The 16,902-nt window shown below is 43.7% G+C and overlaps 1 protein-coding gene across 2 annotated transcripts in view; it reads left to right on the forward strand.

Annotated features, from left to right (window-relative positions):
• The window catches only part of CFAP52 (cilia and flagella associated protein 52), a 44,875-nt gene that overhangs the window by 15,561 nt on the left and 12,412 nt on the right, over positions 1–16,902 (forward strand). For both annotated transcript variants that reach the window (XM_086686002.1, XM_086686003.1), the window contains exons 5-9: positions 850–949; positions 1,874–1,990; positions 5,169–5,269; positions 8,102–8,272; positions 15,647–15,795. In XM_086686002.1, the coding sequence (XP_086542128.1) occupies positions 850–949; positions 1,874–1,990; positions 5,169–5,269; positions 8,102–8,272; positions 15,647–15,795 (638 nt within the window). The remainder of the gene's footprint in view (positions 1–849; positions 950–1,873; positions 1,991–5,168; positions 5,270–8,101; positions 8,273–15,646; positions 15,796–16,902) is intronic.

Raw genomic sequence — 16,902 nt, forward strand, 5'->3', positions numbered from 1 at the left:
ATTCTCCCTAATGAAGTACTTGCTCTTGAAAATATTTCCTCACAACTGCAGACCTTGAAAGAAACATACTTAGTGGGGCGCCTGGGTGGCTTAGTCGGTTAAACATTCGACTCTTGATTTTGGCTCAGGTCATGATGTCATGGTTCGTGGGATCAAGCCCCACGTCAGGCTCTATGCTGACCACGTGGAGCCTGCTTTGGATTCCCTCTCTCTGCCCCTTCCCTGCTCTCTCTCTCTCTCTCTTTCTCTCTCTCTCAAAAAAAATTAAACTTAAAAATTTTTTTAATAAATAAACTTAAAAAAAAAGAAACATACTTAGGGAACTCTGGTTTGCCCTCTCTTTTTACTTTATTTATTTATTTTGAGAGAGAAAGCATGAACAGAGCAGAGAGAGAGAGAGAATCCCAAGCAGGCCTTGCACTATGAACCCAGAGGGGGCTCGAACCCACGAACCACGAGATCACGACCTGAGCCGCAATCAGGAGTCAGGCGCTGAACCGACCGAGCCGCCCAGGCGCCCCTGGTTTGCTCTTCATTTGTTTAGTTTTTGGCATTTCTGTTTGCTCTCACTGCAGTGGACAGAGCGCTCGCTGGGTGTGAATCCTTGCTCTGCTGGTGTTCGGGCTCTGCGTTTTCTCATTTGGACAGCGGCGGGATCCGAAAAACTACTCAGAGGGTGGCTGGAAGGGTCAAGTGGAAGATTTTAAGGAGAACCCTGGGCCTAGCAAACCCTCAGCAATACCCCGTTCTGTCCCCCTTAGCTGCCTCTTCAGGGGGAATACAGAAAACAGAGAAGATATGAAGAGGCTGTTACATGGGTATCCATTTGCTTGGGGTTCTCTTCCACAGCGGGACAATTCGAGTATGGGAACTGGATCTCCCAAATAGAAAAATCTGGCCAACGGAGTGCCAGACCGGTCAGATGAAAAGAATAGTCATGTGTATTACAGTAAGTATGACTCTTAAGTGTTACTGTCTGTAACCATTGGTACAAATTCCAAGGGGTGTGTGCGTGTGTGTGTGTGTGTGTGTGTGTGTGTGTGCCAGCTCACGTGCACACATACGTAAGTGTGTGTACCTTGGGCTGGGGGTAGGCAGGTGAGATCTGGACATAAGGGATGCTGATTGAGGAAGCACAGGTGAGGGAGAGACTCACTGCCCAGACACAGCTCCGGGAAGGTCTCATTTTACTGGGACTGGGGCTTCCATCAGACCCCAGAAACCCGCCTCACCTAGACAGAAGCCGTGTGGCCAGGAGGCATTCAGAGGCCGCAGCACACTCCCATGCCACTGTTTCTTGCTTCCACCACTGGAAATAAAGTCCCCAACAGTGACACTCATGGTTGAAACGCAGTCTCTTCTATAAAGAGGAATTATTCCTATGTTTTTAATGTGGGCGCATACGTTCACACAGATGACTCCCTTCCCCATGGACTTATTTCTCTTTAGGCAATGCGTCCTCATTTTATACAGACAGACTTTGGAAAATATGAGATAAAGCAAATACACATTCTCTTTGGAGGAGCAAACCTTCATCCCAGGCGCCCTACAGAGGCATCTCCGGAATCGGAGCTGGCGGGATATCTACGCATGTGGATCTAACACCAGACACTATAGGCTTCCCCTGGAAACGCACAGGCTAACTGGACTCACATATTTCCTCCATTTCTGAGGAGGAAATATGTGACTCCCTGAGGCTCCTGCTGAGGCTGTTCTTACCCATCGTAGAGTCTGCAGAAATTGAAGTAGCCGTGACCACCTTTGGAGGTCTTTATGGGGCCTCAGAGAAAGTTCGTCCCCTCCCTGATCAGGGCCCACGGGCATCGCTGAGAAAAAAACACAGGCCTTTACGTCCCTCCTCCTCTCTGATCAGATTGCCGTCGATGATAGCTTTTTCTACCTTGGTACCACAACTGGAGATATTCTGAAAATGAACCCAAGGACCAAGCTGCTGGCAGACACTGGGCCTGCGAAGGACAAATTCAGCCTGGTGAGTACAGACCCCCAGAGTCTGCTCTGCCCTGCTCTTTTCCGGTGATTTCCTCCCTCCACTGGTAGCACAGACCTACATTAAGAGTCTGCGTTCAAAAGAAAAAGTGTATGTTGTACCCAAGGCCACGCCGAAATTTGCAAGGTGCATAAACTTCTTCCCTGAGCAAACGTATTTGTCAGCATCCTCAGTTAGGGAATCAGACCTTCCAAGCACAGGGCCTGCGGCTCTGTGATTTATAACCACGTTGCTGCCAACATTTCGACAGCCCTGTTACCATATATAAGAGAAATGTGCTTTTTGATCTATAATACCACATATAGACATGCATGTGCGTGTAATTTTTGTCCCAATCTAATAACTAGTCTTAGATTTTAACTCCAGCCAGCAACGTAAGTCATAAGCAAGACCTAGAAGTTGTCGATTTAAAAAAAATTGTTTTAAACATTTATTTATTTTTGAGAGACAGAGAGAGACAGAATATGAGCAGGGGAGGGGCAGAGAGAGAGGGAGACACGAGAATTCGCAGCAGGCTGCAGGCTCCAAGCTGTCAGCACAGCGGGGCTCGAACTCACCAACCGCGAGATCACGACCTGAGCCGAAGTCAGACGCTTAACCGACTGAGCCACCCAGGCGCCCCTAGAAGCTGTCGATTTTTATATTTGCAGGGTTCCTAACAATTCTGGGTGAAAGTCCAGAAAGACTTTGATATCTAAACCAAAATAAAATGTAATGCGATCAAAAGAGAGTTTCACAGAGTAAGCACGGCTGTTTTCAGTACCCCCAGAAAGTTAACAAGGGCTGTTTCCACTAATCTTTGCATTTGAGAGCAGATGGTCCTAACTAAGCTTAGATACTTATCCACTCAGCAGATATTCCCGAGAAGACTTGGAATCCTGAACCATGTTCTGGGAAGATGTTAGGGTTTCCTTAATCATGCAGCCATTTAATAATACTCAAGTTTTGTTGTTGTTGTTGTTGTTGTTTTTAATAATACTCAAGTTTTCAAGGACATGCCTAAGAGTGAGAAAAAGCTATAGTACGGGTAGAGAAGGGTTTAGAAATAATGCCACAGGAGATCGAGATGTAGTCTCGATAATGTTGTCCAAGTTATTTTTAGGAGGCAGATTCCAGTATGTTAAACAGATAAAAGCTAACACAGATCAGTTCAAGGAGAGGAAGGCTCAGAACCCTGCTGTTTCCAACTCCTGAGATACTGCCAGAGGGCCCCATAAAACGTGTGAAAAGTACTGATCTGGATATTTTTTGCACCCTCTTCCCCCAGCACTTGGGATCTAACCACATTTCCCCCCCCCCCCAAAAAAAAATTGTTGGCCGTCTTCATGTTTCTCAAGCTTTTGGTACCTACGTGCCTTGCATAGTGCACTGTGGATGGTTTACTCCTAACCATTTAAGCCTGATGGTAAATTCCATAAAGAAATGATTCTAAGATGCCTCTTATACAAGTAGAAAGAAAGTAATTCTTTTTGTTTTTTATTTTAGAGAGAGAGAGCAGGGGAGGGGCAGAGAGAGAGGGAGAGGAAGAATCCCAAGCAGGCTCTCCACGCTGTCAGTACAGAGCCCCATGTGGGGCTCGATCCCACGACCCTGGTATTATGACCTGAGCCAAAAATCAAGAGCCAACCGGCTGAGCCACCCAGGCATCCCGGAACTCTTACATAATCTTACGGGATGAAGGGATAGGAAGTATCACTGAACACATTTGTTTGGAATATTACGTGATCTTGGGCAGTAACCCATTTTGAAAATCTACTTAGGGGCGTCTGGGTGGCCCAATCAGTTAGGTATCTGACTTTGGCTTGGGTCGTGATCTTCAGCCTCATGGATTCCAGCCCTATGTGGGGCTCCATGCTGACAGCTCGGAGCCTGGAGCCTGTTTCGGATTCTGTGTCTCCGTCTCTGCCCCTCCCCTGCTCACGCTCGCTCTCTCTCTCTCTCAAAAATAAACATTAAAAAGTTAAAAATATAAAAAAAGAAAAAAGAAATCACACTTTGAGGCCCTGTTGAACACTTTATCTCCTGCTTCCCCAAGTCCCCAGACACATGCTAAGAATATTCACTCCTGGGTCATCTCCCTGGACAACGGGCCAGGCATTTATTGACTTGTCCTCCCACAGTGCTTCTGGAACTGGGGCAGCCAGACAGGGGGAGGGGGAACCACATAATTCTGCTCCATGCCTTCATATTCTGGAACCTTGCTTTTTCCTCTCCAACATGAAATGCTTTTTGAACCAGAACAGGCAGAACTCAACGTAATGTAACTCGAAGGGACATGATATTTGTTTTATGATGGTCAAAGTTTGTTAAGACAAGCCTGAAAAAAGTCACTAGCTGTACTATTACCGAAAGCTTTACCATGAAATATTGGTCATGCACATTTTAAAATCAGAACTTCACAGTGGGTGCTGTAAAATAACCATCCAATCTCCCCAAACTTCGAAGATGGCTTTGAGTTTAAATACGTCCTATCGTTGGTAAGGTTATATACTGCATGCTTTAGTTCAGAAAATATAGTCACCAAACAATGAGGGGTTATAAGAGTTATAAGTGTAGGAATTAAGTTCTGGGGGCACCTGGGTGGCTCAGTCGGTTGAGCGTCCGACTTCTGCTGGGGTCACGATCTCACAGTTTGTGGGTTCGGGCCCCGCGTCGGGTTCTGCGCTGACAGTGTGGAGCCTGCTTGGGATTCTCTCTCTCCTTCCCTCTCTGCCCCTCTCCCACTCACACATTCTCTCTCTCCCTCTCACACAAAATTAAATAAACATTAAAAAAAAGAATTAAATTCTGGTGAAAACAGTGGCTGCTTGTGTGGCTGTCTTTCCATCTCCTGCTCTCACTCCATGTGAGTGGATGTAAAGTATTTATGTTTGATGCATTCAAAATGCACAGCTGGCTTTACAGGGAGGAAGTTTGGTGAAGCATGCTTGGTCCTTTCCAGACCGGGAAGGCTACTTCCGGCACGGAGGCTCGTTGTTGGCACTGGGCCCTTGTGTCCAGCCCAGGGGTGCATCCCAGGCGATCCCTTCATGAGCTTTCTCTAGACAACACGTGCCAGCACTGACATAACCCCCTGGCCATCCCTCGTCCCAGGCCACACGCTGACTCTTCCCGATGAAACCATTTGGCCTTTCTCTCAGTGCTGTTTCTCCCCCAACAGGGAGTGTCCACGATCAAGTGCCTGAAGATGGGGGGGTTGTTGGTGGGTTCTGGAGCCGGATTGCTGGTCTTCTGTAAAAGCCCCAGCTACAAACCCATCAAGTAAGTTCCAGACTCCGTGGGGTTGGGATGGGGAAAGACCCACCAGCGGGAGGTCTGCGTAAAGCCAGGGGCTGTGAGATATTGGCAAAGTCGTATCTGGTAAAAGAGTTGCATCTTACTGTGAAAACGAGAGGTTGGAATCACAACCGATGATTTTGTTGCCGGTGAAAAGACAATAGCTCGTGTTGAATTGAGACAAAGTAGCCCCCGATGACCCAAAGGGGGATACTGCCCTTCTAATAAACACATAAATTATGATTTCACTTGATACATGGAGCCATGATGGCAGATAAGACGCGGTTATAAAGATACCCAGCCAATAACCTCAAATTTCAAACTTTGAAAATTTGCGTATTCAGTAGAATTTCTGATGCCATGCGTACCTATTATGCGTCAGGCACTCTGCTGGTACGACTACTACTATTCGTTTGAATAGAAGTCTTGATACAAATAGCCAACCTTCACCAGCTACTTCTTTGTAGTAGATACTCCACCATGTACTCTTTATGGATTATCCAATTAAAATGAAACGCAAGAAAACTTTATCCATTGTCCCCTTAGTAAGTGTTCATTGAGCACCTCTGTCCAAACCAGTGTGCCAGATGCTATTAAAACATAAAGAAAGTAAGATATGGTCTTTGTCCTTCCAGAACTTAGAGTCTGGTTTGGGGATAAGTTCTACACGTACGAAAAAGTCCTCGGAATACAAGATAATATGTATACACAAATCTCATAGTCCAGATAAAGTAAAACGTATTATAGATATGTTACAAAGGACGTCAGAGAAGGGGGCGATCCCACGGGGGTAGTGGGCAGAGGGGCAAAGGCAGAACTTGAACGGAGTTTCAGCAAAATCAGATGGCCCTAGATATGCCTCCTGTGGCCTCGGCACAGCCCCAAGGGAGCTACAGGATTGTAGGAAGTGCATCAGCTGTCTTCATTCCGACAAATCTGTGCCGAGCATTCACTAGGTACCCGGTGCTATTCCGGGTGCGCTTGGGGTACGGCAACGAACAAAGCAAACAAATGAAGGGAAAAGTCCCTGCTCTCATGGAGCTGACGTTGCGGCAGGAGGGAAAAAGACGGTCAGTAACACAGCAAACAAGGAATTACATCGTATTGAAGGCTGGTGAGAACCGTGGAGACAAATGGAGTTGGAGATACAGGAAGGGGGGACTAGGGTTTGAAGAGAGAGGGGACAGGTAGCAATTTTAAATTCAGTGCCCCCCAGATAGGTCTTCTTGAGAATATATGGGGACTGGTTTTATGTTTGTGTGAAGGGGACTAAGAGAGGGAGGCTACTCCAGGGCAGCGTTGGCTAGACTCTGGATACATGGAGTGAGTATAAAAAAATGAACCCCCTAGTTTTCTAACACCTTGTTTTGAATACACAGACGTGATGTCCCCATTGTAACGAAGATGGTTAGATTCAAGGCACTTATTACAGGGTCTGTGCTGTGTAAGCCTCCAAACTAACCTTGTGTGACAGGATAGCCTCCCCTTGGATGCGGTGATTTCTACCTCCTTGGGTTTTCGTGGGTTAAGTAAGTAGCTCCTGTGAGAAGTCAGGAAAGTATTATGATGAAGCACACTGCCGGAGTTCAGGGACCCCTGGCCTCGCCCTGCATAGCCCTGGCCTTCACCTTGTCTTCTAGGGAGCCCACATGCCAATAGCCAGTATTTCTATTGGCTGCCCTCCATGGCCTCATGTACATGACCTCCATTATCTCTAATCCTCACTGAGACCCCGCAGAGGAGAAATTATTCTGCGGTTGAATGGACTGAGGCCCGGGGATTTCTGGCGATGTATCCAGAGTCTCAGAGCTCTATCTAGTTAGTGAAGAATCCGGCATGTGACTTGGGGTCAATCCTTTCTTCATTAACCGTTCTGCATCCCACCAACAAATGGATCTTTGTGAAACACTGCGTTTCCCACGCTGATCCCTTGCACAAGAACCCCTGTTACATTCTGATTGTTAAAACTAAATCGGTTGCAGATTGGGTTTTTAGGGCCTCATTCATTTTTCTGCTCTTTTTTTTTTTTTTTTTAAAGTTCATACTTGTTAAACATTTGGGAAACAGAAGGATCTGAAATGTGGAAGAAGAGAAAACAGTCCCTGAAAGTTCTGGTGAAGATAGTCACCGCTAACATCTTGTTATTTCTCCCGGTCTGCGTTCTTCGTACACATTTTGAAATAATTGTACTTATTTTGTGTATGAAATTCTATTTTCTGGTTTATTTTTACTTAAGGCGAGCATCATCAACATTTTCAATATTACTGTTTTTTAAAAAACTGTGGTAAAATATACATATACTCCATAAACTCTTCAACATGGCTTTACTGGCCAGGCAAATATCTTTGAGAAGTTGCCGTCCCATAGACGATTTAACCATTCCGTTATTATTAAATAGTTCCAACTTTTTTCTCTTTTCGTTAAGGTTATAATAACATCCTTTGACATCAAGGCTTCTCCCCTCCCCCAGTTTTAGGATTATTTCCCAGAAATGGCATTAATAAAGTATTCGACTGCCATGGTGGTTTGTGCGCATTGCCTGCCTGGAATGTTCCCTCTATCCAGATCCTGCCAGTGTTTCACAACCCATTTTAGACTCTCTGTCGCTGAGGAAGCCCCCTCCCCTGCCCCCGACTATCATAAACCATGCTGGCCTCTCCCTCTGCTGACCACGGGCACCCAATATTGTGAGTCACTCCTGCCTCTCCGATCGCGTCACCTCCCTGAAGTTATGTCCCAGGTCATATGCCTGATTTGTATCCTCTGTAATAAATACTCCCTGATTGAGTGACTCCACCTTCTTGCTTCTCCTGAAAGGAAAATCCAGTTACAAGGTGGCATCACTTCTATCACCCTTCGAGGGGAAGGACACCACTTTTTTGTAGGAACGGAAGAATCCCACATTTATCGGGTCAACTTCACGGATTTCAAAGAGACTCTCATTGCAACCTGTCACTTTGAAGCTGTCCAGGACGTTGTCTTTCCATTGTAAGTAGAAGAGCAAAGGACTTTTGCTCCTAACATCAATGAAAACATGGAGGTCTGACACAGTGTGCCAGGAAATGTAGTTTTATCATGTTAATGCATTTTCAACATCCATTAACATAATTGTGATTTTTTTTTTTGTCCTTAAGGTTTTCAATTAGAGTCAGTTATCTTATAATTTTTTTTTTTCAACGTTTATTTATTTTTGGGACAGAGAGAGACAGAGCATGAACGGGCAAGGGGCAGAGAGAGAGGGAGACACAGAATCGGAAACAGGCTCCAGGCTCTGAGCCATCAGCCCAGAGCCCGACGCGGGGCTCGAACTCACGGACCGTGAGATCGTGACCTGGCTGAAGTCGGACGCTTAACCGACTGCGCCACCCAGGCGCCCCGAGTCAGTTATCTTAATAGCAATTGTAATTTAATATCATTAATTACAGTAATAATTATAAATATAATACTGGTATTTTCTTATTATTTAATAAGAATTCTTAACAATAATTATTTCTATTACCTTCACCACATCGCTACATGTTTTCACAATTGAAATTTGGGCTTCTTTTGAATGTTGGCTTTTCTAATAAGCCCATCAGGGAAACATTTCTGTTTTCGCAATGCTGTCTGGAGAAACCTTAGTAGTGCCTTTTTTCAAACTTCTTTCAGCTGGGTCTTTTAGATTGGGCATACTTAACGGTGGTGGCCTCAGGACGTCTCCTGGACCTCTTGGTGATCTTCTGGATTTCTTGGTAAATCCCACACAAAACAAGTGAAACAACCATTAGCAGCTGTGACATCAAAAAACAGTCGTTTGCCATGATTTGCTTTTGAAATACACTTTGTCTCTGGCAACATTCATCCCACAAAGCTGATCAGACAGGTTTTGCTCTGACCTTCCTCAGCATGAACTTGAATTTGCAAAACTTGAATTTGCTCACGATCATGAAATGTGCTTTGGGTTCCCTGAGTCCTTGAAAGTGGGTTCTTCTAAATGTTTCTAAGAGTGAAAATGGCTCGTGCTTCCTACCAGGGGGATCTTTTTGGAAAACTGGTTAGTCAGGGGCGCCTGGGTGGCTCAGTCAGTTAAGCATCTGACTTCAGCTCAGGTCATGATCTCCCGGTTCGTGGGTTTGAGCCCCACATTCATGGGTTGGAGCCCCACATTGGGCTCTGTCATGACAGCTCAGAGCCTGGAGGCTGCTTCGGATTCTGTGTCTCCCTCTCTCTCTGCCCCTTGCAGATCGATCTCTCTCTCTCTCTCTCTCTCAAAAATAAACATTTAAAAATTTTTAAAAATTAAAAAAAAAATAAAACTGATTGGTCATTTTCTTTCCATCTCACTGTTTTCCTCTTTTTTCTAAGGAGCTTGGTAGAATCAATTGGTAAAAATTATTTGGCCCCTGGGGCCTTTTATAAGAACAGATTTTCAACTATCTTTTCGAATACAGGATTTGTAACTCTTCTTTTTCTCCCCACCTCCTTTTTTTTTTAAACAGCTTTATTGAAATATAATTCACCTACCATAAAATTTACCCATTTAGAGTGTGCAGTTCAGTCATTTTTGCGTATTACAGAGTTGTGCAACCATCACCATAATCTAATTGTAGAACGTTGCATTATCCCCAAAAGAAACCTGTTAAGAGTCACTACCCTCTTCCTGCTTTGCTCCCTCCCCCTTCCCCCGCCAAGCTGAGGAGAAAACTGAGCCCAGAGGAAGGACGTGAGGTAAATGAGCATCATGTAAGGGAACACACGCTTCCTCTCCTTGCTGATTCATCTGTGTTAATGTACATTGTTTTCAGCTGCTATTACTTTGTACGCCAAAGCATTGATATATTGGGGGAAAATATTTATGAACCAAAGCAACTTCTGCAATATTCTGCCATCACGGGCCTCTTTGCCAACTGCATATGAGCTAATACACATTACAGAAACATGCATTGTAGCAAAAGAAACTGTCTCTTTTTTTCAACCTATTGGTATTGTTTAATTTTAGGTAAGTCTTGGTCTTCTGTAGAATTCGATCTGTTCGTACTTATTTATGTCAAATGAGTTTATAGATATTTTCTATTTAACAAAGTTTCTTTTTTTCTTGTTTACTTTTCTTGTCTTTTGCTGTGTGGCCATCATGTTTTTCGGTCCTCCCTTCCCCTCCCCTGCTCCCCATGACTTGGAAACTATTCACTTTGTTTTTATTCACTTAGTGATTTACCCTTGAATTTCTAATATAAATTATTTTTCTTTCAAACACTAGAGTTAACCAACATTTATATCATATTTTCCAAAGGAGCAAGAGTCTCGGCATATTTTATTTCCCTCTCACCGTCTCTGATGATAACATTGTTTAGAATTAGACTCAGATTATGTAGTTATTATCTTTTACAAATAATTACTTTTAGCTTTAACTATAACTTTTGTTTTTTGCTTTTATCACCCTCTTTTTCTTTCACACATCTCCCTATTTGATTTTTTTCTATGTTGTTCATGGGGGAAGGGGTGGGGGATGGTAATTCTTTCAGAGATAGTCTGTGTATAGAAAATTTGGTCCTTACTAATCTGAATATATTTTTGTTTTACCCTCGGATTTCAGTGATAATGTGGCTAGGTATAAAAAGTATTTTCATGAACTTTGTATTGAAATATACTTACAGAAAGCATATAAATCATAAGTAACCGCCTCAATGAAATATCACACCTATATGACTACCACCTGGTCAAACAATAGAATATTTCCATCACCCAAAACACCCCTTTTAATCACTACCCTTACCCTTTTCCTTAAAGAGAATCACTACCTGGGCTTCTAGCCCCATAGATTCATTTTACCTGCTTTTGACCTTCGTGTAAATGGAACAATTCATTATGTATTTTGGAGGTCATATTTTTTTCTCTATGGAACCTTTTTTTTTTTTTTTTAATTTTTTTTTTCAACGTTTATTTATTTTTGGGACAGAGAGAGACAGAGCATGAACGGGGGAGGGTCAGAGAGAGAGGGAGACACAGAATCGGAAACAGGCTCCAGGCTCCAGGCTCCGAGCCATCAGCCGAGAGCCCGACGCGGGGCTCGAACTCCCGGACCGCGAGATCGTGACCTGGCTGAAGTCGGATGCTTAACCGACTGCGCCACCCAGGCGCCCCTCTATGGAACCTTTTAATGTGACTGTCATACATAGCTTATCCTTAGTAGTTTTTTTTGTCAATAATTTTATCATTTAACTGAGAGAAGTGTGTTAAAGCCTCAAGCAACGAACATTGATTTCTTCCTTTATTTCTGTCAGTTTTTGCTTCATGTATTTTTGAAGGGTGTGTGTATGTGTGTGTGTGCACATTAGCATATATATATATATGCACAATCTAATGTATTGACATTTTAATCATTATTAAGTGTACCCTCTTCATTTCCAGTAATTCTCTTTGATTTGAAATAAGATATTAATGTATTCATCCCAGCTTTGTTGTTCTTCGTATATATTTCACAAAATACTTTTACTTTCAATATAGTGTATCTTTAAAGCTCTTCTCTTGAAACGGCATGTAATTAGTTATTGCTTTTCTATCCAGTCTAAAAATCTCTACATTTTATTTAGAATGCTTAGTCCACTTTACTCTTAATGTAATTTTTGATCTAGTAGTATTAAATCTTCCTTTGTTATTTTTCTTTTGTCTCATCTGTTCTTTGTTCTTCTATTCTTTCCTTCCACCTTTTGCTTTTTTTTTTAAATTTTGTTAACGTTTATTTATTATTGAGAGACAGAGCGTGAGCATGGGAGGGCCCGAGAGATGGGGAGACACAGAATCCGAAGCAGGCTCCAGGCTCTGAGCCATCAGCACAGGTCCCAACGCGGGGCTCAAACCCACGAACTGTGAGATCATGACCTTTGTCGAAGTCGGGCGCTCAGCCGACTGAGCTCCCCGAGGCACCCTCCACCTTTTGCTTTAATCAAATGTTGTTAGTGTTACATTTTCATTTCTCTATTGGCTTTCTACCTATACATCTTTGCATTAATTTTTTTTAATGGCTGCTCTAAGGATGATGATGTACATTTTTAACATATCACAGTCTGCTTAGAGTTAATGTTGAATTACTTCAAGTAAAATACAGTCTGGGAACTTTGCGACAACTTCTCTTACCCCCATTCTTATTCTTGGTGCTTTTGTTTTCATGTATGCCTACCTATTCATATTATTAACCCATTGATACAAAATTATAATTTTTGTTTTAAAAGAGTCATAAATCTTTGTCATAAATATATATTATAATAATTTATAAGCATAATAAAATATAGTTTTTAGTTCTTTGTTGATATTACCTATCTGTTAATTTATTGGTATCATAGTTTCCTTTAATACTTTGAATGCAACTTAAATAGTTGCTTTAGTCTTTGCCTGTTAATCCAATACCTTGATCTATTGGAGTCAGTTTCTTTTGACTGCCTTTTTCTTGACTCGTATTTTCCTATTTTTCTGCATGTCTAATTACTTTTTGTTGAAAACTCAGCATAATAGGTAATACATATTATCGACATATATGTATTATCTACAGACATATTATCTATATACATGTATATCTGCATACATATCTACATCTACATATAATGCAGTAACTCTGAATTCTGTAGTATTCTCTGAGGATTCTTGGCCTGGACTCAAACTGCAAACTTTATCTTTCTCATAGAATGCAGCAGCTGACATTTTCATGGCTTCCCACGGCTACTTTTTTGTACAGGTTCTGGGCAAGCCCGTGGGCTTGTGTAATTTAGCATCCTCCCAAGGATTTGTGCAGAGATGAAACTCATCCTCTCCATGGTTTCCTTGCTTCTGGGGATTTTCCCCTAGCTTCCAGGTGTTCTTATGACCTCAGGCCCTGGCTTCTGATATGTTAAGCCTGTAAGGTCCATCTTTCTGCCACTCAAGCTGAACACAGTTGGTGAATGTATTCAGTTAAAAAGGGAAAAAAAGGGGTGCCTGGGTGGCGCAGTCGGTTAAGCGTCCAACTTCAGCCAGGTCACGATCTCGCGGTCCGTGAGTTCGAGCCCCGCGTCGGGCTCTGGGCTGATGGCTCAGAGCCTGGAGCCTGTTTCCGATTCTGTGTCTCCCTTTCTCTCTGCCCCTCCCCTGTTCATGCTCTGTCTCTCTCTGTCCCAAAAATAAAAAATAAAAAACATTGAAGAAAAAAAATTTTTTTAAAAAATAAAAAAAAAGGGGGGGGGAACCCCTCCTAGGTTGATCCCATATAGCTCTGTCTTCAAAAATAGAATCCTTAAAAAAAAAAAAAAAAAAATCAATAGAATTAAAAAGAAAAGAAAAGAAAAGTAGAGTTCCTTCTGGTCTCTGCTTTTTCTTCCTCTTGGGAGTTCTCCCATGCACCTAGAATTTAGCTATCAGATGGGAATTTGGGCAGTGTTGATAATCTGAGTTTAGGTTTTATCCCGGTGGGTCTCTTGCTGCCACGATTTCCCCTTTTAATTTTCTAGGCCTTAACTCTGATCTCTGCATATCTGTAGCTGGTGAGGCTACGGTTTCTCTGCCACCTTTCTGTGTGGCTACTGCTGGCTAACCTTCGAATTAGCCAGCAACACAGTAATGATTCTGAACCCTTTCCGGTTGCCCATTTACAAGAGCGAACACTCCTTGATTTCCGTTTACTTTCAAATGTCTTCATTGTCTTTGGGATTCGGGGTCCCTGTTGTCATGAATTCAATCCAGTGTTCACAACTGTTGTCTGTGGGAAGGTTAGCGTGGCTTCACTGCTCCCAACATTACAAGAAGTACCGTCTATTCGTGATTTTAATATTCTGTATTTCTCTCCAGTTCTGTTTCTTCGCAGATTCTATCTGGCTGATTTCTCTTTGTCCTCAATATTTCTGGCCTATTTGACGGTAATCTCTCCTGCTTTCCCATATCTACTTCTGCATCTTCTACCTCTACCCCTCTCTCTATCATCTTTATGTGTGTCTTTATTTTAGGGGCTTTTAGACGGGAGGCACACGGGCCTGATAAGCCATCTCGATCCAATCGGTTTCTTTCTGGAACTTAACCTTTCAGATCCTAAACTAGGGACAGTCTGCTCCTTGAAGAGCTAATGTCTTGACTAGACTCCTGAAAAAGTAGACTGTCCATCAAGGGTAGGAAGAGTTTGGAACGTTCTCTAGGCGTGCCCATTCTGTGATATTCGATTTTCACAAGGAGTCCATATGCCTCTTTAAAACCTCACTTTCCTCACAGGAGGGGGTCGTTCACTGAAGGCAGTGTCCCCTATAAAGCCTCTCTAGTTTATTTTATTATTATTTATTTGTTTGGTTTTGAGAGAGAGAGAGCACATGCGAGCAGGGGAAGAGGGGCAGAGGAAGAGTGAGAGAGAATGTTAAGCAGACTCCACACGCAGTGCAGAGCCCAATGCGGGGCTCGATGAGGGGCTTGATCCCACAACCCTGGGATCAAGACCTGAGCCAAAATCAAGAGTCAGATGCTTAACCAACTGAGCCACTCAGGCACCCCTCCAGCAGTCTCTCTTTCTAAGTAACTAGCCCACATTATAATTGTTTCTAGCCCACATCATAATTGTTTTTCTCCAAGCCCCAAAGCTAAGTATACAGAAAAGATCCACTTTTTATTAATTCCAAAGTGTATGGGAGAGGGACTCTCTTTTCCTGAATGTGCCTTTGATGAAATGTAGAGATTTCTTGAGAAGCCCTTGTATCTAGAAGTTAGCTCAGCCCCCACAGAGGCTGTAGCTATAAATTCATATCTATAAAGCAGGTGGGCTTTACCCCAGTATTCTTTTTCTGATCCAAATTGGAATAACCTGTAATTTTTGACATCATGGCGTTTTTCACTATATTTACAAGTTGTCCTTTAAAAAACAAAAATGCGGACAAACCAATCGCTCTGGGTTCACGTCCTTGTCCAGAGCCCCATGTTTTCTCACAACCAAGCAAAGTAATGCTTTAGGTTATCTGCAGGCGTGCAATCTAGCACACGTGTCATTTTTGTCTTTGAAATTGTTAACGATTATCTACTTTACAGGAGAAGTTTTGTTTAGCTTGTCTTAATATCAATATTCCACAGACCCATTTGATCTCCTGTCCACCAGGACATTTAAAGACTTTGAAATTGACATTTTCCTTTTGGGCGACTTCCTCCCAACCCATCCTCCCGGGGAAAGGGCTACAAAAGATGGCCCACAGGTGATGTGTGGGCATTGAATGCCATTTTACACGCGGTTTCTGTAAGGCCATCAGACTTTGAGATACGTGGAGCCTAAAAGGCGTCCTTCCCTATATCCTCGTGCAATACATTGGCGAGTCAAACGTGCGTCTAAGAAACAGCATGAGTCGCGTATGGCTGCACCTCTTTATTCTCGCCGTGGCTCCTTTGCAGTGGCACCGCCGAGCTGTTTGCCACCTGTGCCAAGAAAGACATCAGGGTGTGGCACACGCTATCCAACCGGGAGCTGCTGCGGATCACCGTGCCCAACATGACCTGCCACGGCATCGACTTCATGAGAGACGGCAAGAGCATCATTTCCGGTAACGTTGACGTCATTTCCGGCACCATTGACATTACTTCCGGCACCGTTGACATCATTTCCGGCAATGTAGTCCTTATCAGGCTTTGGCGTGGGTGCCGGCTGTGGCTTTGGGAGTTGGCCTGCTCGTTCAACGCCGGTTTCTCCGGGTGGATACCCCGGAGCAGCGCCCCGTGGTCTAGCTCGCCCCTCCTTGCTTCTAATCCAGCCCCTCCTTAGAGTTCCCTTCCCCCCGGGAGGCTTTCTGAGCTCAGAATGACCAAAGAGCAATCTCTCTTCCCCCAAAATGTCTGCATATAGCGTGCAGCCTTCTCTCCAGTAGGGGGATTTGGCAATTCGGTTACCAAACGGATCTGAGGCCTCGGCGAGTCTCGGGCACCTATGTTAACAACCCCTTTGGTTATTTGAGGGATTAAAAACCTGACTTAAACTGTGTTATGCCTCAAAGGGAATTCGTTTTTCACTCAGCTGATCCTTCCACGCCAAAGCATTTTAACATAAAGCACAGACGCCATGATATTCCACCTCTAAATACTTTGGCGTACATCCCTAAAAATAATATTTTGCCATGAAATAATAATTTCTCAGTATCATCTTATGTTCACATCCTAAGCAAATTTCCCCAGTGGTCAAAACGTTAAGTTCGTGTGTTCACATCAGGGAAGAGTTAAGAGTATCTTTAGGAGTAGCTGTTGTAGTGGTGATATCAGGAGCCCATCTCAGCCCCTCTTTTCCTGGTTCTGTTTCCTCTCCATTGTCTTCTCCTTCGGGCATGTCTTCCCACAGCAGCCACCACCGGGAGCTCCTGGCTTACAGCATTTCCCTCTAATGGCCTTCACTTCAGACTACTTCTCATCTCCTCCCTTGTCTCAGCCACCACCATCCCCTAGATTATCCGAGCAGCTTTCTTCCACGGCTCCCGACCTCTGTTCTTCCCCACCACCCCTCTCCCCCAGTCTGCAGTCAACACAGAAGCCAGTAAATTCTTTTTAAGATGTGAGTCCGATCATGCCATTTCTAGGGTTCACTCCTACATCCCTGCAGATGCCTCCAAGGCCCCTCTGTGACCTTCTCTCCTTCCCCACCTCCACCTTTTTAACACTGACTC

Source organism: Puma concolor, chromosome E1, assembly GCF_028749965.1.
Source record: "Puma concolor isolate L17-30 chromosome E1, mPumCon1.1.hap2, whole genome shotgun sequence".
Taxonomy (NCBI): domain Eukaryota; kingdom Metazoa; phylum Chordata; class Mammalia; order Carnivora; family Felidae; genus Puma; species Puma concolor.